Raw genomic sequence first — 24993 nt, forward strand, 5'->3', positions numbered from 1 at the left:
AAACATGAGGAAAGATAAGAACAGCTCAATCACAGGCAATTCAGTCATAGGAATGAGAACTAAAACCATGTTTGTTTACCAGCAAAGGACCTGATATTGTCTTTTGCCTTGAATTCTATATATTGAACTGAATCTTCTCTGTAAGATGCACATTCTGTGTTTTGCTGACTAAACTATACAATAAAAGTAACATCACATTATCAGGCTTTGTACTTTACTTATTGAAAAACAGATTTGCCCCTCACAAGAAGAACACCTCAACTTCCACTTTTTTACTCCTCAACACTCGAGAATAGAGTAAACAGGTCCCCTTTCAAGCATTTTTTTAAACAGAAAATGATGCTTATGGATAAATAAGCATCAGTGTTGCAATATTTCAAGTCTTCAGGTAAGCGCATCCCAACGAATACCAATCCCTTATAAAAATTAAGGGAACTTAAGGGTGTTAAACGTGAAGACAATTCTTCAGCATGCATATACCCTTTCTGTCCTAGGCGTACGACTTTAAGGTCAGCTCCATATTTATTCTTTATCCATTTAATTCCCTGTTGCTGAGGATCTATGATCAGAGGCCAGCGCTCGCAGTTTGTTAGAATAGTGGTATTTTCTGTTGACATCCTATCACCGGGCAATCCCTCGTTACTCCATGCTGCAATCGTAGCATCATCCGTCAATGTGGCAATCGGGTCCAGGCCCTCCATCACAGGAACAGGAACCTTTTAATCAGAGTGGTATATAATCATACAGTAAGGCTACCAAGCAGCAAGACATGACTTGGTGCAATGCACAAGATAACTAGGCTGATATAAATTAAGGCTTTCTAGCCCAAAAAGTAAGGAGGAACCCTGTGTAGTGTCAGATGCAAAAGAACATAGGAAATGTGATGCGAAGCAGCTCATTGTATTTATCACAGATTTTTCAAAAATACGTTTTCATTTAGGAGATTTACTTCATAAAATATATTTATAGATAACGTTAAAAACCACCATCTATCATAAATTTCTGTGTATATGTATTCTGATATTGCAAATTCAATGCTCACGTATGGTCTTGAGTGGGTATTTCTGGGACATAAATCAGTATATATCTACACAAAAATCACGAAAATGAGATTCTCATGTTATCTTACTAATACAGTTCAGTTATATTTTAACAAGATCAGGTGTCAGAGAACAGGAACATCTCAAGTGGCAGAGGCCGCCTTGGATTCTCTGTGTGACACCAGCTATGCCAAGGCTCTTGTATAAATTCCTGTTTGCTAAGAAGGAAGCTGTGATTCCCACGTACATTAGTGCAGTGATCAGACAGCCATGCTGGCTGGATACTAACTTGTTGCAGACATTTACAAAGAGATAAAATCAAAAAGGACTGGAACATCTGAAATCCGTGCTTATTGAACTGGTGTGGGTGAGAAGGGAAGTGCATAATGAAAGACATCCGAGTAAGAGAGCGAATAACTAAGTTATTTAGGCAAAAATGGCTAGTGGAAGCATAAAAGTAGATCTATATTGGATGCCTGGAATTAAACTCTTTCTTGATGAAGCAATGTACAAATCCCCAATAAGTCCTTCATGATGTTACCCTAGGCTTCCTTATTTTGTGATTTCTGGACTGAATTCTAAAGCTATAAATTAAGGGAAAGTACAGCATCGTCACTATTTAGGCTGAACTATCTTCTACCCCATTCAGAAGTGTTTTAAAAACTTCCATCAAATTTTCCTCCTCCTTAGACATGTATAGAGTTTAGCGCTGGCTTGTAGACTGGAGATTCTTCTAAAAGTGCACAGAGAAATAAAAAAGCATGTAAATCTTGTGGCTATTTATAAAGAGAAGTATTACATATATTTAAATTGAACCAAATTTGCATAATTATTGGTATTAAGAAGGATGGCAGCATGCCATAGTGCTCCAGTACAAATGCCATAGTTACCATATCGTGAGAAAATGCATACCACTTTAATATAAACCTAACTTCTGTTGAACTTGCTGAAAATACAAGCTCAAAAGGACCAATACCCTTACACTCTGCTCTGCAATCATGCGATATATTTATCTCCTGTGTGTAATACATTTATTTAAACAGACCAGAAGACTGAAGATATGATATGTTTTATCTCCAGACTGTACGGCAAGCAATACAGTCATTTCCATGAGCTGAAAAACTTCATTGTGAAAAACACTAGCATTGGGGTATCATCACTGTTTCTAACAAAAATGCACAATGCAAGGAAAATATGTTAACATATAGATACATCTCTTGTCCCTGTATCTGCACAAAACTAACGCTTCATAGAATAGAACTAGTTGTTGTTCCGCCTAAAGTTGTTGTTTCCGCCTAAAAATAAAGATCTATTTTTAACTCCACTTCCCAAATGAATTTTGCTCTTCTTGTGCACTCTTCTCCACTTGCAAGAAAACAATCAAAACTGAAATGAGGTATTTTATCTCACTGCTGTTCAGTGAAAACATCTTAAGAATGACAGTGTTGCAGGATGGGTTATTTTTATTTATAAAAATGTTCAATCCATTTCAGAGGATTCTTAAAATAGTTAAGAATGACATTTATTTCCAGGGTCCCACCACTGAAAATAAATATACAGGGGTAATTTTTTCTGCCTATCAGCATTAGGCTGCAACATAGAGAAGATTTTTAGAAAGAACTTTGCCTGCAGCCAAATTTTTGGTGGAAAAGGCCAGAAAGTTATTTCAGGCAAAACAAAGCTCCATGCAAATTAGTGACTGTTAAACTCTCATGCAAAGTAAATGTCTACAAAAAGATGCCCCTGCAGTTCTGAGCTCTGACCTTGGGAAGATTGGATTTGGCTTTACATGTATTTCCAGAGTGTCCTCAGACAACTCAGCTCACCCACTATGCCTTAGCTTTGTAATTTAAAATGTGGCCAAGAGTTCCACGTGACACATATTTCAGAGAATGAAATATATTAATCATGATATAATACTGTAATTTGTGATGCATAAGAAATGGGAAACAAGTAGGAAGAGGTGAGGAGGGTTTGCAGCTGTAAAGAAGAAAGGAATGGTCCAAGCCTTTGCAAGAAATGATGGAGAAAGCTTGGCAGAGAAAACTCTAAGGAGTAGAGACTATGTATTTATTGAGTACTATCATGGTTTCTTCCATGACACTACAGAGAAATGGGGATTATTATAACTACTTACTAATTCTTTGGCAATAGAATTTAACCTTTCTCTCCGATTTCCCTCAAATTGTGGAGGTTCCATCTTGGGAGATATTCAAAACAAAACTGGATGTGGTCCTGGGCAATCTGTTCTAACCAAGAAGATTTGAGCAAGGGGGTTGGACTAGATAATGTTGGAGGATCCATTCCAGCCTCAATGATTCTGTCAAAGTTTAACTCTACGAATTGTTTTATCCATTTTTTTCTTTTCCCCTACAGAGAGAGGTGATTTCTGGAATTCCTTGTGTGCTTTGCAAGAGTTCATTTTAACACCCTTGCCATGGGATATTTTGTATCAATAGTCAGACGGGGTCTCAGACTGATGATTTCTTATTAGTACCTATATGGAAATCTGTTATCTTCTTTCAGTTGGGTTGTAAAGACAGCCCGCTGTCTATTTAAAATCCTGAAATGGTGACTAAAGAATATCAGAGTAATGAAAGTATCTTCTTCATAGAAAGTTAATATTTAAGATGTGGATCAAATCATCATCTTCTTTTCAATCAGAATTTATGACAAGGTATAAAAACCAAACTAGCAGTGTTTGGCACGTTATATTTTGATTGTTCTGTGTATACAATTCCCAGCAAAGGAGTGAAACTATGCATGAATATATGCTGAGATAGTTTCAGCATGGAAATGGAGGTAAAAATTGATCATCCATTACAGTAATCTTCAAACTGATGGAATTCTAGATGTAAAATTGGAATAGCCTGTCACAACTTTTCTTCCTTGTTTGTACTGTTTGAAATATTCAGGATAATATAAAAATTGTTAACCAGTTTGTTGACTTGATCAGGTTCATGATAATGGATGATCAGGGGAACCTCAGGAACGCAATCTCCAGTGAGGAGAAGGACAAAAATAAAGAAAGGGGCAGCATGAAAGAAGGAAAGCATGCAGCTGAACAACTTATAAGGACTGTCCTTCACCCGCTGTCAGTACAGATATTAATTTCTCAGAATGATAACAGTAATAAAAACAGATTTTCCAGTCTTTTGCATGATGTAATCAAAATCTATGAAAATCACTGAATAGAAAGTATCCTCATTACTTCAAATAATTTGATATAAAATGCTTGCTAGGTGCTTGAGAGCTTCAAAGAATACTCTTCCTTGTGCTCATTCTGGAAAGTCTTAAAAATGTAAAAAAATCAATCTCATATAAAAACTCTCACTCTAAAAAATGAATTCCTACATATATAGAAACAAAGTAACAAAATAATTGTTAAATTTGATAGTCATGAAATATTTTCCATCCACATGTTTCAGAAAAATCAGAAGTATTTACAGAAATCGTTAACCATCCTGTCCTGCAAAGACAGAGACAGATTCTAATGTAACAGAAGGCTCAAATTCCTTAGTTATGAAATAAGAACATAAAATATCCATTAAGAAAATGGAAGTCTCTTTAATCAAAGTAACATGCTTAAAAGAGTTAACACTGAAATGCTGCACAGTGTAAACACAGGAACTCGGTGTGTGAAGGCCTCCTGAACTCCAGTTATTTTCATAAGAGATGCTCAGCAAATGACAAGTAAAGGACTATTCCCATTGAAAGCTCCAACAATGTTTGTACTATAGTAGCATTGGTTTTAGGTATTTTAGACATCCATTTTTGCCTAGAGAAGCAACTGTATTCTTTAAATCATTAACTGAAGGCAACAAGACAATAAATATATTAATTTACAAGAGGCCTTTTTTGATTTATCTATCTTCTCTTCTTGTTGTCACTGACTGGTAAGTCATAAACAATAAAGAGCACCCACCTCATTCTCCAAAATAGCTTTGAAATTTGAAGATATACTAAACATAGAATGATTGTCTATTTAAATTTTAAGTAATTTTACCATACCATCCAAGCACCATAAATCACTAGTGACATTGGCTAACAAGGGTTTAAGAGTTGGAACATGCAGTGTAATAAATTTCCAGACAGTTAAAAATCACTATAATTTTATTCTAATGCATTATAGATCGCTTGTAATGTCATCCTGGCTGGGGTGACCCATTTCTAATTTTGAACAGCTGTTCAGCTTGGGAGTTAGTTAATGATTAAATATAAATTGCCTGATTTATTAGTCTGAATGGCTGAGCTTCCAGGTCAATGCTATATAGACAAAATCATCAGTCTTGATGCTTTTCAGAAGTTAACTGTCTCCCATTCTCGTCGAAAAGAATTTATTCTCAGAGGAAAAGACTTGACATTCTCAATTAATCCTTTTAAATATTTTCCCCTTAACTTCCACAATAAAATCACTAATAAAAAACTCAAATCCTGGAGGAAAACTTTGTTTAATAATATATAAACCTTCAAATTCAAGACCTGGAGACTACTTATGGGCAAAGGCCATTTGGTTCCACAGAGATTCCAAAGACTCTAAAGGTCTGCAGGATCAGGCCAACAGTGGCTGACTCAGGCTTCTTGGGGCAAATAAAAGCTTTTATATGCAGTTAGTAACACTGACTTCACTGTTTTTCTACCAAAGGAAAGATTATTTAGGTATTTTACATTTCTAGGCATATTAATTTCAGAATCACGTATCAAAAGCAGATCCCTTTTAATTGCACTGGGGAGTTTTGATTAGTTCTATACTCTTATATTTTTCTAAACTGATTTAATCTCGATTGCCAGCCTTTGCTGAGAGGTTTGCAGAAACAAAAGTATTCACTCTCTGATCTCAGAAAGCAAGGTCACTTAAAATATTTGTTCAGACTGCCTTGGGGATTCATGCAGTAGTGTAAATATTCTTTGTACATTTTATTTCCTCTTATTTACATTTATTTGTCAAAAAGGAATGGTTAAAATTCTAGATGATGAATTGAGACAGCACAATTTCTCTAAAGACCTAGGAGAGAAAGCACAGGGATGCTGTGGTTGACTGGAATGGTTACCGACCGTTAAATAGGCATGTGTTAGCTTTAATGATGTTTGTCTGCAAATAAAGCTAATAACCACAGTTAAACACATGTAATTTTTAACATAAATAAATTGCATTCTTATTTAAAAATTAATAGTTTCTGCAAAAGGAAAAAAAAACCCAAACAAAGAGCAAACATCTCCTTGGTGCCTTCCACTTATTTGCAATCTAAAGTGCAACCAGGGCAGATGCAGGGCGACTCCATTCTGACCTAGAGGATTATTCAGTCTTTCTGCTCATTAACTAGAGGCTGCCCAGGCTGTCACAATGTGTTCCCAGTTGTGTATAAATGTGGTGACTTAGTTATCGAGACTTCTCTCTAGCAATCATGTCAATATCTGTTACTCAGTAATACACGATTTTTAGGAAATGCAATTGTTGTGCAGCATATTTTACTTCTCAGGATTTTATTATAGGTTTATTTGTCATGTTTGGATATTTTTTTCCATTTAAATGATTTCTAATAAGGGTCATCTTGCCCCTTGTTGTCCCCTGCCCTGCCCCACCCCCCCAAGCCTTTTTTCCCCACATAATCCTCAAAAATTTAAGTTTAACTTCACACTCAAAACACTTCAAATATTCCAAAACTCACACTAGAATGAACATTCAGGAAAAACCTTCTTACCTTAAGTCCCTTAACCAAACTTTTGGCCAGGTGAATAGTTTTGTTTGTTCGGTTTACATCATCTTGACACCAGACTTTCTCTGCAACTCCTTTCTCAATAGAAGCTGTGAGCTTACGCAGACTGCTACCCAGAACCTATTCAGAAAAGGGATGAGTAAAAATGATAGCTTAAGGTTTGGGGGTTTTTTTTTGGTGTTTTGGGCTTGTTCTATTTTTATTTTAGATAACATATTTTAATGACAGTGACTGCACATGATATCTTTAAGTCTGAAGGATATAAACTTTAAAGAAATGGTTTGGTTGTACTCCGTGCTCTTTCTGCAACCCCAGGCACAAGATAAGTATGCTATCTAACAACAATTTATAACAAACCCATCATTAAAATCTCTTATCAAATATCCATGTAAATGGTGGAGATGAGGTCTTTGGAGGTAATAATAGGAGGAGAAATGTTTCCGCTTGATGACAATGGCCTGTATTGCAAAGGCCAGCTCTGGAGATCTCAGACAGAAGTGCAAATTTCATTTTCTAGATTCAGTAAAAACATCCTAGGATGCTCTCAACAAAGCAGCTAGGATGGCATGAGATTTTTAGATAAAACAATTTAAAATTGTTTCTGTTAATGCCTACTTAATTAAAACAGCTGACAGAGGCTTGGGATGAGAAGATATCTTACAATTGATGAGTGTACAACCTGTCTGTCTTTCTGAAAAAATCTAAGAAATACAGTAATATTCAGTCAAGAATAGATAGTCACCAAAGGGCGGGGGGGGGGGGGGGGGGGAATAACTGGAACTGGTTTCTTCTGGTTGTAAAAATAAAACCTCCAAACTGCTGTATTTGTTCATCAAAAAGAGCTAACAAGAGGAAAGGCATACACGATGTGTTTATCTCAGTTTTCCCTTTCATCAGGAAGATAAACACATTCTTTCCTACTCTGTCAGAAAAAAAAGAGGATTCTCTCCAGCACAGCAAACTAAGAAAGACTAATGAAAAGAGAGCTGTTAAAAAAAGTCAGATAGTTTAGCGATAAAAGCTAAGATGTAAACAGATTGAAAAGTACTATTTTTACAAATAATCAGGTGAGGCAAGAGTTGAATATGAGAATAGGCTTTAAAGACCATTTTGAAAAAAAAGAAAAGATGAGGCAAGACAGTAGAAGCTGCAGCAGGCAAGATGCCTGAAACTGTTTCGTTTCTCTAGAATACTACAGAACTTACTTTAGAACAAAATTTCCCTGTTTCAGGTTTAATGGAAGAACTGCAACAGGAGCAAGAAGTACACGTCTCCACAAAAGCTTGGTGGTTTTGCAGGATCATAGATGTAGATCTCATCTGCCAAGTTTAGTGTTTGAATTGGTGGTGTGCAATTAGGAAATTTCAAAATACGATATAGATTGAAAATAAGAAATTAATTGCCAAAGGGGAAAGATGAAAGTATAACTTAGATTTTAATGAAGAAGGCTGCTTTGATTCTTAGGGATAATGAGGCAGCCAATCTACCTTTTAGTGGTGATGATTTTAAATTGAGAGACTAACGAGAACTTCTGCTTGTAAGGATATCTCCCAGAGATATGCTGTAGTAAAATTTCGTCAGTCAAGCATGCTAACAAGAAAGTCTTCTTTTTTTAGAAAGACTATTTATTTCTAGACATCTTAAATTTGCCTGCATGGCAACACAGACCTGACCATAGTTCAGGTGCGCTCATCCATCGAAGACTCCAGGCTGAGGTAGTAAAGATGGCAAGAACATTCTGCTGCTGCAAGAAAAAATGTTAAGGAATGCCCCAATACCTCTGCGGTGTTTTTTTTTTGGTAGGTAATATTCTCTTTTATCAGAGTATTTCCTACCTCATGACTTTCAAATAGGAAAGGTATCACTACAAAACTCTTTTGTCATTCTTTCATAGGATCTACCATCAATGAAGTTTAGGGCTAGCAACAGCAGGATTATACAACCAGAATGGTTGGACTCGATGATCCAATGGGTCCTTTCCAACCTTGTGATTCTGTGATTCTGTGTGATTTTATACCCTAGACCTCTAAATTCTATGGGATAATTCACATATTTTAAAAACACATGTTCTTGAGAAAGTTAGTGCCAGGGAAGTATGCCCCACAAATCACAGCAGAGAGCCATTACTCTCCATAGCAATCCTGATGTACTGTGCCCTTGTATAGTCCTTTTCAGGCATAGAGTGCATTTCCACTGTATTTAAGTGCTCTTATATGTTAATAATAATGATTGTAATGATACACAATAAAAATTGTTCCATATCTGCCAAAATTATGAACTCAACCCAATTTTTTATCTTTAACACTAATAAACATACTACCTTCCCATCTCTTTTTTTTTTTTGCATACAGTAGGAATACTTACTGCAATATATATAAAAGTGAATGTAAAGTCATAATTTTCACAAATATTTTTAGCAGTTAACTACAGTTTCTTTAAGGATGGAATCCTGATTTAATGTCATCCAAAATACTTAAAAAATAATTTTGCTTGTGAAGAAAAAATTTTTTTTTCTATTTCCTAACCTGCTGTTCTTTCATTTATGGTAAATATTTAACAATATTTTGACTGGATGGGAAAATGTATGTGTTCATATATTAAAACTTTAAGAAGCAAGAAAATACCAGTGAGCACCACCATCCACAGAGTATTTTTTAATCATCTTTAAAATGCTGTAAATGTTTAAAATTACAAAGTGTATTGGTATTGGTACCAATCTGTATATATATGACTTTAAAAAAATTACTGTGACAATATTAATTACAATATTGTTGATGTTTTAAAAGCATTTAATTTCTTATTTAAAGATATATTCTGGAAGCCATGAGAAGTGAAAGGAGGTTAGTTTAACTGTGCTGTCTAGGCTGAAGATGTATTATTGATAACTAACATCTGCACCAATTATCATCACTGAAAACTGCTAGCCAGAAAGCTTCCATATGAAAAATATGTACAACTCTCATTCTCTCTCTCTCTTTGCCAACAGAGAGCAGCTGAATTCTGAATCAGGGAGCACAGAACATCCATGAATGCAGAAGCAGAGGTCATTAACAACCAATACTCTGCCTTCAAGTCTATTCTTTAGAAAATTGGATAGAGGAAGATGGCAAAGAGGTAGGCAAAGAGGTAGGCAAAGAAATGACCAGAAAGGAAAAGGACATGTAATTAACTGGACGCTAGGGGGCAACTGAATGTATGGATTGATGCTTGAATAATGATAAGAAAAACTAATACAGGCATTTAAAAGCGACTAGGTAGAAGAGTAACTGCTTAATTGCTCTTACAGAGTTTCTTTAGTTCCAGAATGAAAAGGACTGCTAAAGGCTAGCATTCATAAACGACGTACAAAATACCTTGGTCTTCTGTGCTGCTTGATTTCGTGCAGATTCACATGAATTTGCACTGGTGGAGTACCTTCTTCTTGTGGGGTCTACATGCTGGTCTTGTGCAAGCTTGAAAGAAATTTGGCTCTTCAAAGGATGACTGATAGTTCTGTATAGCACTTCTGCTGCTCCTGAAAAAGAGGTGGTAAGTGAGGTGAAAACTTCCCTCAGACTGGATTCAGTCAGCAGGCAGCCCAGATAGAAGTGTAAAAGAATGTCCGTATATCAAGAGTGGCCTTTCAACAGTAGAGGATTTGTTTTTACGTATTATGGATGCATACATCTCAAGTAAAGAGTAAGAGTTTTCTAGAGGCTTGGTAGGGTACTAAAGGTTATCAGCAGCTGAGGTAAATAAAATCTAGGTACTGTCATTGAGAAATGTCTGCCATTGTTCATTCTTTTTCCCGAAGGAATATTGGTTTGCCTTCTCTTTACACCCATTTCACAGACTCCTTTACACTGTGATTTATACCTTTAAAAGGCCTGACATTATCCAGCTGGAACAGGTGCATAGAGCATGTTACAAACTACTGAATGCAAACAAGTGGAGCAGATTGAGAAGTTACCATGGAGCAGATGAAGCTTTGCTAGATGTAAAAACTTTGAAAAAGTCAAATACAACTGGTGAATATTTATACAGCACTTCATTCTAACTCTAGAAATGGATGCCAGCAAAACGTCAGTGTTTCACTCTGAATTTGCGCCTTTTCATCTTCTAATCCTGGTTAATGCTACTGCTGTACATAACAGTCCTCTCCATGGCACATTATGTTGAACGTCATGTCCTTTAACATGTGTATTAATGAAAGTTTTCAGCTGAGGAATTCAAGCTGATTTTAAATATAAATTGAATAGGCTGAAAATCTACAAAGTTATTCCCTGTTGACCACTTTGTGCGTGTTTAGATGGAGAAAAAAGCTCAGCCCAGAAAGCTGTGCAAAGCCTCTACAAAATGCCAGCCGTAACTATGGTTAAAACAAAACCAAGCAAAGTGGTGGATTTCCTGGAATTAGCGCATATCAATTCTGTTAAAAAGCAAGATACAAAGACAGGAAAGGACCCCATTCTCTATGCACCAATCTGCAGAGCTCCTTCCCCCAATGAACCATATTGATGAACTCAGCCTCTCATCATCCTCTAACATTTCATCAGTGGAAAATGGGCACTTTTAAGACAAGATCCCAGAGGAAATGCATCTCTCAGCTGTACAGTTTTCTGCACTTGAAAATTCTTGGGTTAATATTTTATTAAGTGGGTATCACATTCTGAAGTTGTTTTAATTCTGAAAAACTTAAACTTCCTTCTGATTGTTTAAAGCTCTGGTGTGTGCTAACTTGCAATTTTTTCCTCCTCTAATTTTGGTAACAATTTATGGTTTTTATGCATATGTGTCTTCATGTTATGCACTACACTCCCTTCAACAACCTCATGACCTCTGGAGGTGTTTATTGTTTTGAGAATACCTACTGGAGAATCAAAAATCACAGACACAGCTCCTTAAAAAGTTCATCAGACGGACCAGGGACAGTGTTAATCAGTTATAAAAATAATAGTTTTAGCTGGATCTTCATGTCTTGTAAAAGGAAGCCTGGTTGAACATGTAGTATGGATTTTATATAGTGGTTAGGAAAAATAATGGTATTAAATGGCAACGTGACAACTGTTGGCCTAACACAGGAAACAGATAACTGCAGAGGGAACTGCAACTTTGTCTGTGGTGCAGAATTCTTCCTACTAGGAACTGAGCATAACTGAGAGAAATAGAGCTGCTAACCACTTCCAGAAAAATTCACAAGGAAATGAAAGGGGAAGTAAATAAATGTAAGAAGACAAAAGGAGATTCAAAATTGGAGTCTTACTGAACTGTAAGATCACCTAAGCCAGAAAAAGGTTCTTTAAGATACTGTCAGGCAAGAAACAGAGATATTTGAGTACTCTTCTTTGAGGAACACATTAAACCAATAAAAAATCCCACGAGTTTCAGGGGTGACTGCTGTACGTTAAAAACAATTAAAAAATAAATAATCCAAAAATTATCTTTGTCCAAAAAGTAAGTATTTGCACTTAATAAACACACATCAGTACAGATGCATGAAATAAAAATATGATTCTTCAGTAAAGCTATCTTTTATTGTAGATACAAGCTTCACTAGGGCAGATGCACTTCGATCTGAATGGGCAGCTCTGAGGTCACAAGTCTAAGGCTACGTCATATGAAGGCAAAATACTGGAGGATCTGATAGGAATTTTGGGGTGGGTGGCAGGGGGGACCAGAAGAGGAAGAGTGATAGTAAAAGCTAATGGTTTACCCATTAAATCTGCATGTCCTTCAGAACAAAAAAAAATGGTGGAAAATCAGGAAATCTATGAAATACGGAATGAAATTCCTAAAAACTACAACTTGCAGATTTCTGATTTTGGTAAAAATCAATCTTGCCCTTTCTCTTAAATTAATACCTTAAGAGAAAACAGTAACATTAACCCCCAAATGACATCTTTGTTCAGCCTTCAGTTATTGCTTGATATCTTAAGCTGTGAGATTTCAGGTCTAAATATTACCAACAAGAAAGTCTTAAGTCAACTCAAAGCCTTCTAAACCAAATTAATGTTGTGTCTTTCAAACCAGTTAAAGCATTTTTCACTAAGTCAGGGTAATTAACTTGCACAGTAGAGAAACTTCTTCCACACACCATCTTCCAAGATGCCAGTCTTTGTCTGTTTCAAGAACACTTTGGGTGACGGTTGCTCCATTAAATAAATACTTAATAAATCACAAATGATCCCTCTCAGAAGTTCGATAGATACTTAATGGTAAACATGGCCTTCGATTCAATCATTAATTCAAAAGACATTTCTCAGTGAAAGATTATAATTAACATTTCCACTTCTATGTGCATGTGTACATGCATGTGTACATGTGCTTAGAGGTCTTTCAAAACATCGAAGGAGATTTTTTGTCATTTTCGTGATATGTCTAATAACAAACATAAACAAAGATGAACATGAGCTTTCAAAACCCTTTCTAGAAGTCATTTGTGTGTTCCAATAGACCACTATTCATATAAATGCTTGGCATATATTCCTTGTAAAAACCACAGCCAGTTACTTATATTAACTTTTATTTACTAACCTATTGGTTACAATATGCCTTAACAGCTTTGAGGAAATGCAGTCATTCCTGATAAACAGCTTCATGTGCTACCACTGAAACTATGAAATATTCTTCAACAGGTTTGCAGGAAAAATAATGATAATCCCTACAAAAAAATATATCTTTAATACTTGAACTAGGAAGTAATAAATCCTATAAAAAATCCAATAAATTAACAAAGTGAAATAAATAAATAAAATAACGCTAATAAAATTAAGCGGGCTCAAGATATTACAGGAGAATGCTTATTAATTAAGCAGCACTTACAAGAAGCATTTTCCTAATGGCTTCTAGCTTTTCTGTAGCTGCTGCTAATACCGCATTTGTCTGGACCAATGCAAAACATTTTGGCTCTGCCTCACAATACACCTTGAAAAAGGCATAAAACAGGTACAACGGACAAGAGGTTGATCTCCCATTTGTTATAATAACTGCAAATAACTCCTGCTAAAAGACTTTTGGACAATCCTAGTAGTCTCTCATTACATACATTGGCTTTAGCACCATCTTTGTACACAATAGTAAAACATGCAGAGATTTCTTTGCGTATTGACCTAAAGACTACAGGATATTTGATTACAGCTTGTATAGGGATATCTTAAGCAGAGCTGAATGCATCTTTGGTGGGACTACTCTCCAACTAAAATTAATTTATATGTATCACTTTCATGGTTTTAGAATCCAGGTGGAAATCAGACAGGCATTAAGCTTGAGTAGAATTCAACTAAAACTGATTTATTTTCCACTACTTTTTAATTAAATGATAAGCTGCTATCATGCTAGGATGAATGGAGGAATTCTGCTGCCAGATGCTCAGGGGAATTACAAATGATAAGCTGCCTTACACTCCAGACAGCCAGATTCAGATGGACATTTCAAGTGAAATGCGTACATCTGGAGAAGAATATTTCCCAACTGCTGCATCATAATGACAGTTGAAATGTCCTGGATAGCCACATAGGTTTTACTACCTTCTACTAAAAATAAATATACACATACATACTGAATATTTTCTACTTTATCTGTGGTTGCTGTTACATTCTCCCCAGAACACTAATCTGAGTTTACAAACATCATAAAAAAAAGTCAATAATAGAAATTCCTACCATCAGGGCTACTCAAAGGATTTTACTATATTGATGACCCAGGCACAGAGTCCAGCTGCTGCAAAGGATTTTGTACGAACATAATGTGGGCTGAAATCTAGATCCTTCAAGTAATGTTCCTTGAAAACTTTCAGACAATTCTAAAGAATATGGTCCTTATCATAGTTGATTAAAGCTTGTAAGAAGTCATCAGCCTGCAAGAAGAGAAGTTCCAGTGCATCAATCCTTTCCCATTTCAGAGAATTATAAGCTAAGTCCTGCCTTTATCACAAATGGAAAAATGGAACCCTGCATGAGGTATTTACTTTGGTAACACTATGCGGTACAAGGCAAAACAGATATTTCATCAAAAAGCCTAAAGGATTCACCCTCACCAACACATCTTTTGATTTTGTGATTCACTTGAAGAATTTGGCAGAGATGAGGTAAATCATCAGCCTGACCTCTGTGTCTGGAAAGATCATGGAAAAGATCCTCCTATAAGCCATGCTAAGGCACACAGAGACCACAGGAAGGTGGTTTGAGACAGTCTACATGTCTTCTCCAATAGTGTCCTTCTATGACTGAGTGACTACAACAGCGGACAAAGGGAAAGCTATGGATGTCATGTATCTGGACTTCTGTAAGGCCTTTGACACAGTCCCCCACAACATCCTTCTCTCTAAATTGGAGAGATATGGATTTGATGGGTGGACTGTTCAGTGGATAAGGAATGGGCTGGATGGTCACATCCAGAGGGTAGTGGTCAGCGAGCTCAGTGTCTGGATGCAAATCAATGAAGAGTGGTGTCTCTCAGGGGCCTGTGCTGGGATCAGCACTCTTTAATATTTTCACAACATAGACAGTGGGATCAAGTGCACCATCAGCAAATTGCCAGATGACACCGAGCTGATTGGTGCAGTTGACACATCTGAGTTACAGGACACCATTCAATGATCATCACAAATGATATTTTCCATTGTTCCCTGCACTCAGTTTTACAGACTGAAAAGTAAGGAATAGTTACTGATGCTTTATGTACTAATAATGGTTTATACTTGAAATATTCAATTTTCAAATTATTTTTTCACAGACAGCTCTGATTCTGGCCTTGACAGCTTTGACTTATTATTATTTTCATATTAAATATACATGTAGTAGGTCTGATGAAAAAAAAGTTTTACCTTCAGATTACTAAAAAAAATACGTACTTCTTACATAATTTTAGTAGAGCTCGACAGTTTGTAGGTGAAAGATGGGTCTCTGAAAGACCAGCTCAACATTTGTAAGACTAAACCTCTCTAGTTAATTAACTACTGCTTAGCACAGCCTCCTCTTCAGGGTAATGAAGGACAACACACTACCACCACAATGCTGTGAGAGGACTTTGCAACAGCTTTATGCAATTTCTGTTAATTTCCATGAGATGACGCATATTTTTCAAATGGATACTGCATTAACAGATTTTGTATACTGCCCAGATTCTTTCATGCATAAGATGCTACAACACAAAATACAGCAAGTAATGCTTTCTTTGTCTTCTTGATATCAAAGGACATAAAAGAGAGGTACAGCTGTAAGAAAGGTAATATATATTTACTATATATATATTTCTCTTCTAGGTAAGTTTTTAATATCTCTTGCTGAAGAACTAACAGTATGAATACAGGCCTTCTAGTAGATATACCTATCTACCAAACAGTGATTAAGCATGTCTGTGTGGATGTGAAGTGTCACCTGTCTGCATGGACACTTTTAAAAATGAAACCTATAAACATGTGAAGACACATTAGATAGTGAATCCTTCTGTTTGCCAATACAAAGCCAGAGATCACTGTGTGAGATACAAAAATTTAGAGGGACTTCTGTTTAGGACTCTATATAATACTGTAGGATGCAAAGGTGAGAGATTTAGTAATGCAGGACAGGAGACCAGGTAAGGTATCTGTACAAAAATCTGTGGTATATTTGGGCAGTCAGTTACATCTGAGGAGTTACCAAACACAGAGGAGAACTCAATAATTTATGCCATTTTAGTAATCTATGTTAAAATGTAGAAGCTGGAGATAACAAGAAATGTTTTAGGAGGAGAAAATGAAGATATTTCACTAAGATTTTGAAAGCCATTTTGTGAAATCTTTTTTCCGACCTTTTTTTTCCTCACTCCCTCATCTTTCTCCTTTAAAGGGCTCCCTTTTAGAAAATGAGACCAGGGGCTCAATGGTTAATTCTACTGATGCACTAGGGGGTTCCCTAACCAGTAAAACATTCACTACATTTTTAGGGTATAGGTAAATATATCAGTTTTGTCAAAATATCCTCCTTCTGTTGGTAATTTGCCTTTTTATTTTAATTCCTCCATCCAAGTCTAAAACCATAGGCCTCAACAAGGGAGAAAACATGGGAAAAGGAAATTATCTTATATGAATACACTGCACTTATTTGATATCTGGTTTGGAAATTAAAGATTCCAATCTAAGGAGATTAACAGTGTCTTAAATCAGTGACTTTACACCACCGAGCGTCAGTTTTAAGTGAAATCCAAGTGCCTCCCTAACTTTCTGCAATGATTTAATTACCTGTTTAAAAGTTGATTATGATTTCATTGGTGCAAATTTATCTGGTAAGACAGAACCCCTGAAGGGTGTTCTGTCTTTTCCGCAATTGGTATTTGGAAGACTATCACGCACATTTTCAAAGATACATTGCCTGAAGCTCAAGTCAGTTGTATTTGATTCATCTTTATCCTTTCTACCTGATGCTCATCTCTCAGGCTCATTTCCTGTCAGGTCTTGCTTAAACAAAGTCTAATTACAGAGAAAGAGGATATTACAGTGATCAAGATGTTAATACTTGGATCAAGCACTATGCATTGGCAGTAACAAGCCTCTGTAAGAATTCAATATCCTTAAAAACATGCTTCTACAACTGTCAGGGCCGCTTTCCATGTATACATTCTTTACACAGGACACACACAGACACTGTCCATGGAAATAATAAAGGTTAAAAATCAATACACATTACATTACAAATGAAAAGTTACTAATAAGGTTAAATATTTTCCCCATCTCTTGTGAAAGAAAAGTGGAGAAAAGAACTAGTGTAGATTTTGAGATAAAATTGCCAGTGTTTATCATTTTGCATATTAGTCACAACATATATTTTAAATTAAATATTGCATATATGGTTGCTGGTTTGATTTGGTTTATATTTTCTCTAATGTGGTTTGACACCCATGTTACTGAAATGAATCTAAAGCGAGAAGTTTAGAATAGCCCAGATGCTCTTTCTGCTAAAGTTTTTAAGAATGTAACCAGGTGAGCAAACGTTACAGTAAACAGTGCTTCTAATGTGATGTGGTATATTCCATTAAAACAAATAGCTAATTTAAGTCATAAAATTTGCATTATATTTTTGCCGCTCATTTTTTCTTGTGCTTGGTTATTCTTTGCTTTCTGATGCCCAAAGAAAATTTGGGAGAAGAGCTTTTTTTTTATTTTTTTTCTTTCAAGGGAGGTCAAAATAAACAGAGCGGGTTGCACTTAAAACTTAGGGCAGTATTTCTCAAATGGTATTTCCCTGCACACAGAGATGAAGCAGGTATTCATACCTGTTTTCAGAAGTTTAGTCCCCTTCACATCAATAACTTCTACGGTATAGAGCTCTTCAATTATGGCTAAGTTGTTAGAAAAGCTGGAAGAGGTGTGCTCTTAGCAACTGGACCATGAGCAGAGTGGCTTAAATATACTGCGTAAAGAAAGAGTGCATTTAAGTTGAAGGAAGTAAATCAAAAAAGCCAGTCAGTCTGAGTCCATCTTGGCTCCTAATCCTCAGCTAGTGTCACTATCGCCCATATGCCTACACCACGCTCTCCACAGTTTCTTCCTTTGACAGGCTAAGTCCCATTATAAAAGACAGTGGCATATTCATCTTCAAACATAAACCACTCTGTCTGGCATCATTCAGAGCACACACATGGCTGGTAAAATCACAGCAGTGTTACTGCCCACTATTTTAAGACCGTAGCAGTGTCACATTCATAGTCAGACCTTTGTTGATTATTACACAGATATGCAGCTCAGCCACATTTACCGAGCATCCAGATTGACCCCATTTTTCCTGATGAGTCTGATCTAAAATGACTTCCACTCTTCACCTTTTCCTAGGTAATATTTCACTGTAAAGCAATATCTTTAAGCTATTTACTGCTTAATATTGTAGAAAAAAAAATTAAAAAAACCTCTAAACCCCAGTTTGAAAAGCCAAAATAGTTTTTTAATATGTGACACATTTTAATCAATTATGAAGAGTATTCACAAATTGCTCAGCTGGAAGATGTTTTCCCATTTGCAGATTTCATTTTTGGAAAGAAAAATTGTAGATTAATATTTAGAAACTGTCATCAGTCTTATGAAATAGTTTTAGATTAATGTAGCACAAAATGACACCTCCACTTCCAATAAAAACATTTCAGAAGTGTAATAAAGCAATGAGCAGGGGAGTATGGTAATCATTAGTGTCATGTGCTGAACTTCATCCCTGAAAAAAAATTGGCCCAAAGATGTGATTATCCCATGGTAATCACTCTGTGTTTCTCCCAGTTTCTTAATGAAGTCATTAGAATTGTGTTAAGGGTGTGTTTTCATCATCCAAATCCACCAGAAGCATATGGAACCAAGACAGGAAAAGCACCACTGAAAAGTGGTTGGTATAATGTTGAGCTGTTGGATCCAATTGAAGCAAGTTTAATTAATGCACTATTTGGACTTTAAACTTCATATCAGTTTTTAAGTCGCATATAAGATACAGATCAGCAAAGGGTGGAAGTCCATAATTAGCACAATCTAGAGTAATATGTAGGTCCTAATTCAATCTTCATTTATGTCAGTGTAAAAAAATCACTTTTCCCTTAATAAAATTAGGATGAGACACAAGATCATTAGAAAAGTACTAAATATTGCCTAATAACAATGTCTTAAGAAACAAACCAAAATAAAAGACCATTTTGATTGCTTAGAGAAAACAGTCTTCCCTGTATCTGAAAACTGTTTACAATATTCTTGGCAACTTGAAGTTTCCATAGCTCAAAATCAGGCATTAACAACTATTAAGAACAAATTAAAATTTCTCTTTGCAGTACTGATAAATGACACAATGTACAAAAGCAAAATGGCACAGCTCAATGAGCCTTTCAGACTCTAAATGTAAAGGAATTTCATTTTAAATCATTCCAAACTGAGGGTGCTTTACTTTAAAAACCGCGCTTGCAGCAGTAGATTTTAAACCCCATTTAAACCCCAGAAGAAATTACGCGTTTCTACTCTGTCTGTGCTGAGCACAAATGCTTGTAAATGTCTATGTTTCCAAAGTGGATGTTGATAAAATGTTAATAGGCTGAACAGAGAGCAAAATTAAGATGATTGACCACTGATGACACATATTATTAGGAATGCTATTATAATCTTAAAATTCAACATTTGCACCTTGTAACATCACAAGATACTGGAATGAACTTCCCTATCAATTGAGTTGTTCAATTTACCTAGAGCCTCAAAGCCTTTAGAAATCTGAAGTGCTCAGAGATGACTCTCTGACCTTTACTGTATTACAAATAGATCTGATTCTTAAGATCCACATCCATTAAATGCTTGAATGAGCTCTGTATTTATTGTTCTTTCATCTCATTAAAACAGCTAAAAGGTTGGGAAAAGGCATAATGTAAAAAAAGGTCAAGTGATAATCATGGTGAGAAATGCTGTTACGTGTGGAAGTATAATAATTCTTTAGACTTTATGTTCCCTGGAGAGGAAGTTGTTCAAAACTGTTCACCTAAAAAGGTTTATTTTGTGCTAAATATATCTCGGCAGCACTAAATGGGGGAATTAGACTGACCTTTTGCTCCTCTGCATCTGCGATGGCCTTTTCTTGCCTTACTTTCTCAAATCTGAAACCCTGTCTTAACAATGAAAGCTTCACCATGTGGATTTCTCAGTTGTAGTTCTGCAGCTTGAGAAGAAAGTTCAGATTTTACATCTTCGTCCTACAGAGCAAAAGGCAATGCATTATTTGTGAGCAAGGGTCATTAGGTGTAGTTCTGGAAAGTTCATGACACGCGTGCCCCAAGTTGAAACTAAAACCAAAAGTAATGTTTTATGGGTCTCGGTACAATAAGTGTTGTCTTTCCCCCTTTTGTTTCCATTTGACAACTCCATGTTGTAGCCCACAGAATTTTATTGACATAAAGAAATTAATAAACCCACCTAAGCTCTCCCACCAGGGACCTCAGAGCTCCCATGAGTTGCTCAGATGTCTGTCCAGCTGCTGAGGCAACCTGGAGGTTTTCTGTGTTTGTAACCAGGTGTCTCAGTGGCACAACAAGACCCTGCTGCAGCACCTAGCAAAGATTCAAATGTAAAAGCAGAAGGGCATTCTAGAAAACGCTTAGTACTCTGAGCAGATAAGTCGAGCAGAGGTTTGCCAAGAGGTTAAGACAGACTGAGAGGCTGATGAACAAAGACTACCTGTTAATATGCTGAAAGAGCAATTTATTGCCTGCCAGGCAAGAAACCCATATAAAAATATCCAGTAACAATATCTTTCCTCATGGAAAGGAAGTGTTTCAAATACCTGTGTTTTTTTTCCCCTGTCCAAGCATTTTATCTGGCAGCTATTCATGATAAAAGGCTATATTTTAACCAGAAGGGATTATTGTTTACCTAATCTGGATAGGGGTGATAAGACAAAGAGGACAACAAATATTAGAGGGCTTAGACTTCTACCACATGGAAGGTCTTGAGAGCTTTTCTTCTTTGGTGAACTCCTGAAATCTGTTACAAAACCTACAAAATTTACCTTTCCAAAATTTTCCATTTTGAAATAAAAAGGCAAAACTGTAATAAGAGTCATAACAGATGACCTTTCAGATCACAGTTCTCTCTAATCAGTTTATTTTTCAGTTTATTTGAGTTGACTTTGTAACTCTTTCTTTCTGAAAAACTAAAAGGTGCTGCATTTAGCATTCTTGTGCAGAGCTCCAGAGTGCAGGATGAGAATCGGTCAGTATTAAAGTACCCAGCTAGATAGGAGCTTTGGCTTTTACTGCTAGCACAGTATGCAGCACTTGAAATCGTCAAATCACAGTGTGGCCATTGTCAAATTAGAATTCAGGGAGGAAAAAAAAGCATGTTAGTCTTTTACTAGCATAGGATATCTTATACAAAATAGACTTTAAAAAGCAGTCATCCTTTTCTACTGACTTTTTTTTGCAAATATTCAGCTTGAAAAGTGGGAGGAAGCCAGGCAGCTCTCATTATTAATCTTGTGTAGTAGCACAAAGGTGCAAAGACTGCGACTGAGCCTTTCGTCTTCAGGGTGTTTTTAATATATAAAAAAATGCAGACTTTCAATATTTATTAAATAAATTGCTGGATTATGGCTTCCCTTTGGCATCTGCAATATGGATTATGGAACATGGTGGGGGGGGAGAGAGAGGAAAAGTCTTCAAAGCAGTTTCCCCTCCCTTCTGTCATTGTGGACTGTGTAGCCACAAGTCAACCATAGGCAGAAGCAGTGACTGGGGGCTAAGTGGCACTACCCTCAGAAGAAGGTGATGACAGCTAATGCAAAGGCTCCACATTTCTCCCTCCTGTCTTCACTGCCCCTCAGCTGGTTACTGGCCACACACAAAATCCCCATGTACAGAATTGCATCTTCTCTTTCCACGGTTTGGCTTTTACCGCAGCACTTGATTCCCTTCCCAACCTTTTACTGTGGCCTCATTACACTCTCTTTCCCTTCAGACTTTGTCATCAGCTTAACTGGAAGGACTCTACTTTCCAAAGACAGCTAAAGAGCTCAAAGTTCTATGAAAATAAACCCCCCAGTTTCCAAAATGATGTAATTTCAATGAAATAAAAAAAATGTCATCCCCACAACTAATCAGTCCAATAAAAAGGTACTGTGTGAACTTTTTTTTTTTTGCTAGCAATCAACCCAAGATTATTTATAAAGAATGAAAGAAAAGGTTGTGACTTTCACAGTTTACCTGCAAAGTTGCTGCATTCAGCTTCTGCATGCCATTCACCAAGTGCACCATGTGTATCAACATCTCCTTGTTTTTTTCTCTCTGGGAGGATCTTATGAAGTATTATTTGCTACAGAAAACTCTTTGGAGCAGTGTAATTGTATTGCCTCTCATTACAATTATATTTGACACTCAGCACATTCACATTGGTGTGGGCATAAGCCATGAAGTCACAAATGGAGTCCTGGATAAGAGGCTGAACATAACCAAAGAACAAGAACAGATGTAAACACAGAAGCAATAAAATGTTTCAAAAACTAAGTATACCTATGTAAATCAGAAAGCATCATGTTTCTAAGGATGGATTTGGCCCAAAACTATTTTTTTTTCTACCTCGATCATAATTTTGCCAGCATGTAAAGAACATTAAACCGAAATAAGCCTCCCTCAACTTTTTTTTTGCATAGAAATTAACTAAATCTCTGCTGGCATTCATTAAGTCTTCAGCAGCACAGAATCTCAGTTCTTCAACGCACTTTCATTTTTTTTTTCCAAATAAATGTTCCCTATAGCTAAAACAGATTAAATCAGTCACTGTACCGCTATATGCGGCGTTAATCCTATATGAACATTCTAATTCATATCTGAAAATCCTGTTAAGAGAAATTCTGTATAGGTTAAAGAAATATCTATACGAGTGGTTGCTCCAATGACACTGATCCACACGTACCTCATATATCATCAAATTTGCATTCAAAGTGAAGCACACTTATGCTCTTAACTTCAGATGGAGCAGAACTGGACTCTGCAATTTAGATTTCTGAATTGTGCAAGTCCCTGCTAGTCTGTGCGTATCAAAGTCAGTGATAATCTAACATGAACTTGTAGGAGGACAGGATTAGATCACTGTTGAGTGCTTCTGAATGCCGAATTTCCACATACCATAAAATGTCAGAAGATCAGCAACATTTCTGTGCTGAAGAGATCATCTATCACCTTCGAGGGGTAGTTGATCATAAAATTAGTTATGACTTAATGGAGTTCAGAGTCACCTCAAGATGTGACAGTTGATATTCTTCCCTCCCTCATGTGCCACCCATGCATCAAACCACAAAGTGTATCTCCATCTCTGGGCAAACTTCAGCACACTGCAGAAAGGATGCCAGAACGGTCCTGGTGACCCAGGTGGGCTGTATCAGGTATCACACAGCACTGCATGGGGTTCCTCTCTCATTGCAGGGAAGAAGATGCAGCCATGAGACTGGAAAACTCTTTTCACATATTATACGATAACCTAAACAGGCTAGGAGTATTTAAAACCGCCCCAGACGGTCATTTAGTCATGCATTCCTGAGCAAAATGCAAAGGTGAAATGCCTATTTTTATTCACCTTTCACAGTGAGAGAGAAGGTAGATCTAGGACTAAAGCTCAAAGGTCCCTCTAATTTTTTTGAAAACTGAGCCAGCAAATACAGCGTACTACCACGTTACTTTGACTTAGAGTATACTTCCCTGGCATAAAGGTGAAATAAGAAACATCCAAAATTAATTTTTATTTATTTTAGAGGACACCATCTACCTGTATTACTAGAATATATTCACACACATGTCTAAGCAAGAGAAATGTATGCAAAATTAACAGGGAAATACTAAAAACCCCTATTTAACTCCACCATTGTAACTAACTTCCATTTTGTCCTCTATGACTTCTAGCATACTTAACTTTATAATTTGTGGAGTCACATCTCCCTCATTTTAATGATTATTTATTGCATCCTGTACAAGACGAACTCAGTTCAATTAATCAAGGAAAGCCTAAAAATCAATTAATATGAATTAAATGAGCTACACCAACTCTTAGGAAAGTCACACATAATTTACCAAACCATTGTCAATATTGCTTAGGGAACTTTGGGAAAATTGCTCACGAGTGGCTGTTGATGCAGTTAAATGTTTTAAACCTACATCATTAATATTGCAATCAGGTTGGTGCACAAAGGCTTGCCATTTTTCTCAGTAAGATACCTCATTATTTTCTTGTGACTTTTAAAAGCTAGTTTAGAAGAATACTTATTTCACCTATGATTACAAACCCAGAAATTAAAACAAGGACTAAATAAAGAATGATTTGCTTTTAGTGAAAGCAGAAATAAATTGCTCTGCAAATGAAAAAAAAATCAGAATATCATTAGTTGAGGCAAAGCTAGCATAAATAAATCTTAAAAAAAATTGTTTGTAAAAGCAAGGCCAGTCAGCAGGAATGGACATTTTATGCAGATTTGAGCAGTGCTGGCTTCCAACAGAAACGCATTTCAGCCTTTTTCTCCTTTTTTCATTGTTTGTGGCACACATGCAGTCTGCAGTACAGCTCTTCCTCACGAAAGACAACCTCCTTACACATGATCCTTATGAGAGGTCTCTACTCAGCAAGCCTGAAAAGCCCTATAACAACAGTTTCATTTGTAAATCAGTGAGGGAAGAAGTGGGTTCCGGTAGAGCTGGAAGTGGCCCGAGACAACTTGTCTCAATGGGGCAAAATAACTATTGTTATCGAGCTTAACAAAATGGCACAGCATGGGAGACACGCTGAGCCA

General features: G+C 36.4%; 1 protein-coding gene across 1 annotated transcript in view; it reads right to left on the bottom strand.

The window, feature by feature from the left end:
• Positions 1 to 24993, bottom strand: part of DNAH11 (dynein axonemal heavy chain 11) — a 101186-nt gene that overhangs the window by 21099 nt on the left and 55094 nt on the right. Inside the window, 8 exon segments of the mRNA XM_054057895.1 lie at positions 481 to 716; positions 6743 to 6877; positions 10111 to 10271; positions 17987 to 18085; positions 20353 to 20416; positions 20651 to 20770; positions 22421 to 22475; positions 22477 to 22657. Of these exon segments, the coding sequence (XP_053913870.1) occupies positions 481 to 716; positions 6743 to 6877; positions 10111 to 10271; positions 17987 to 18085; positions 20353 to 20416; positions 20651 to 20770; positions 22421 to 22475; positions 22477 to 22657 (1051 nt within the window).

This window comes from Cuculus canorus, chromosome 2, assembly GCF_017976375.1.
Source record: "Cuculus canorus isolate bCucCan1 chromosome 2, bCucCan1.pri, whole genome shotgun sequence".
NCBI classification, from domain to species: Eukaryota; Metazoa; Chordata; class Aves; order Cuculiformes; family Cuculidae; genus Cuculus; species Cuculus canorus.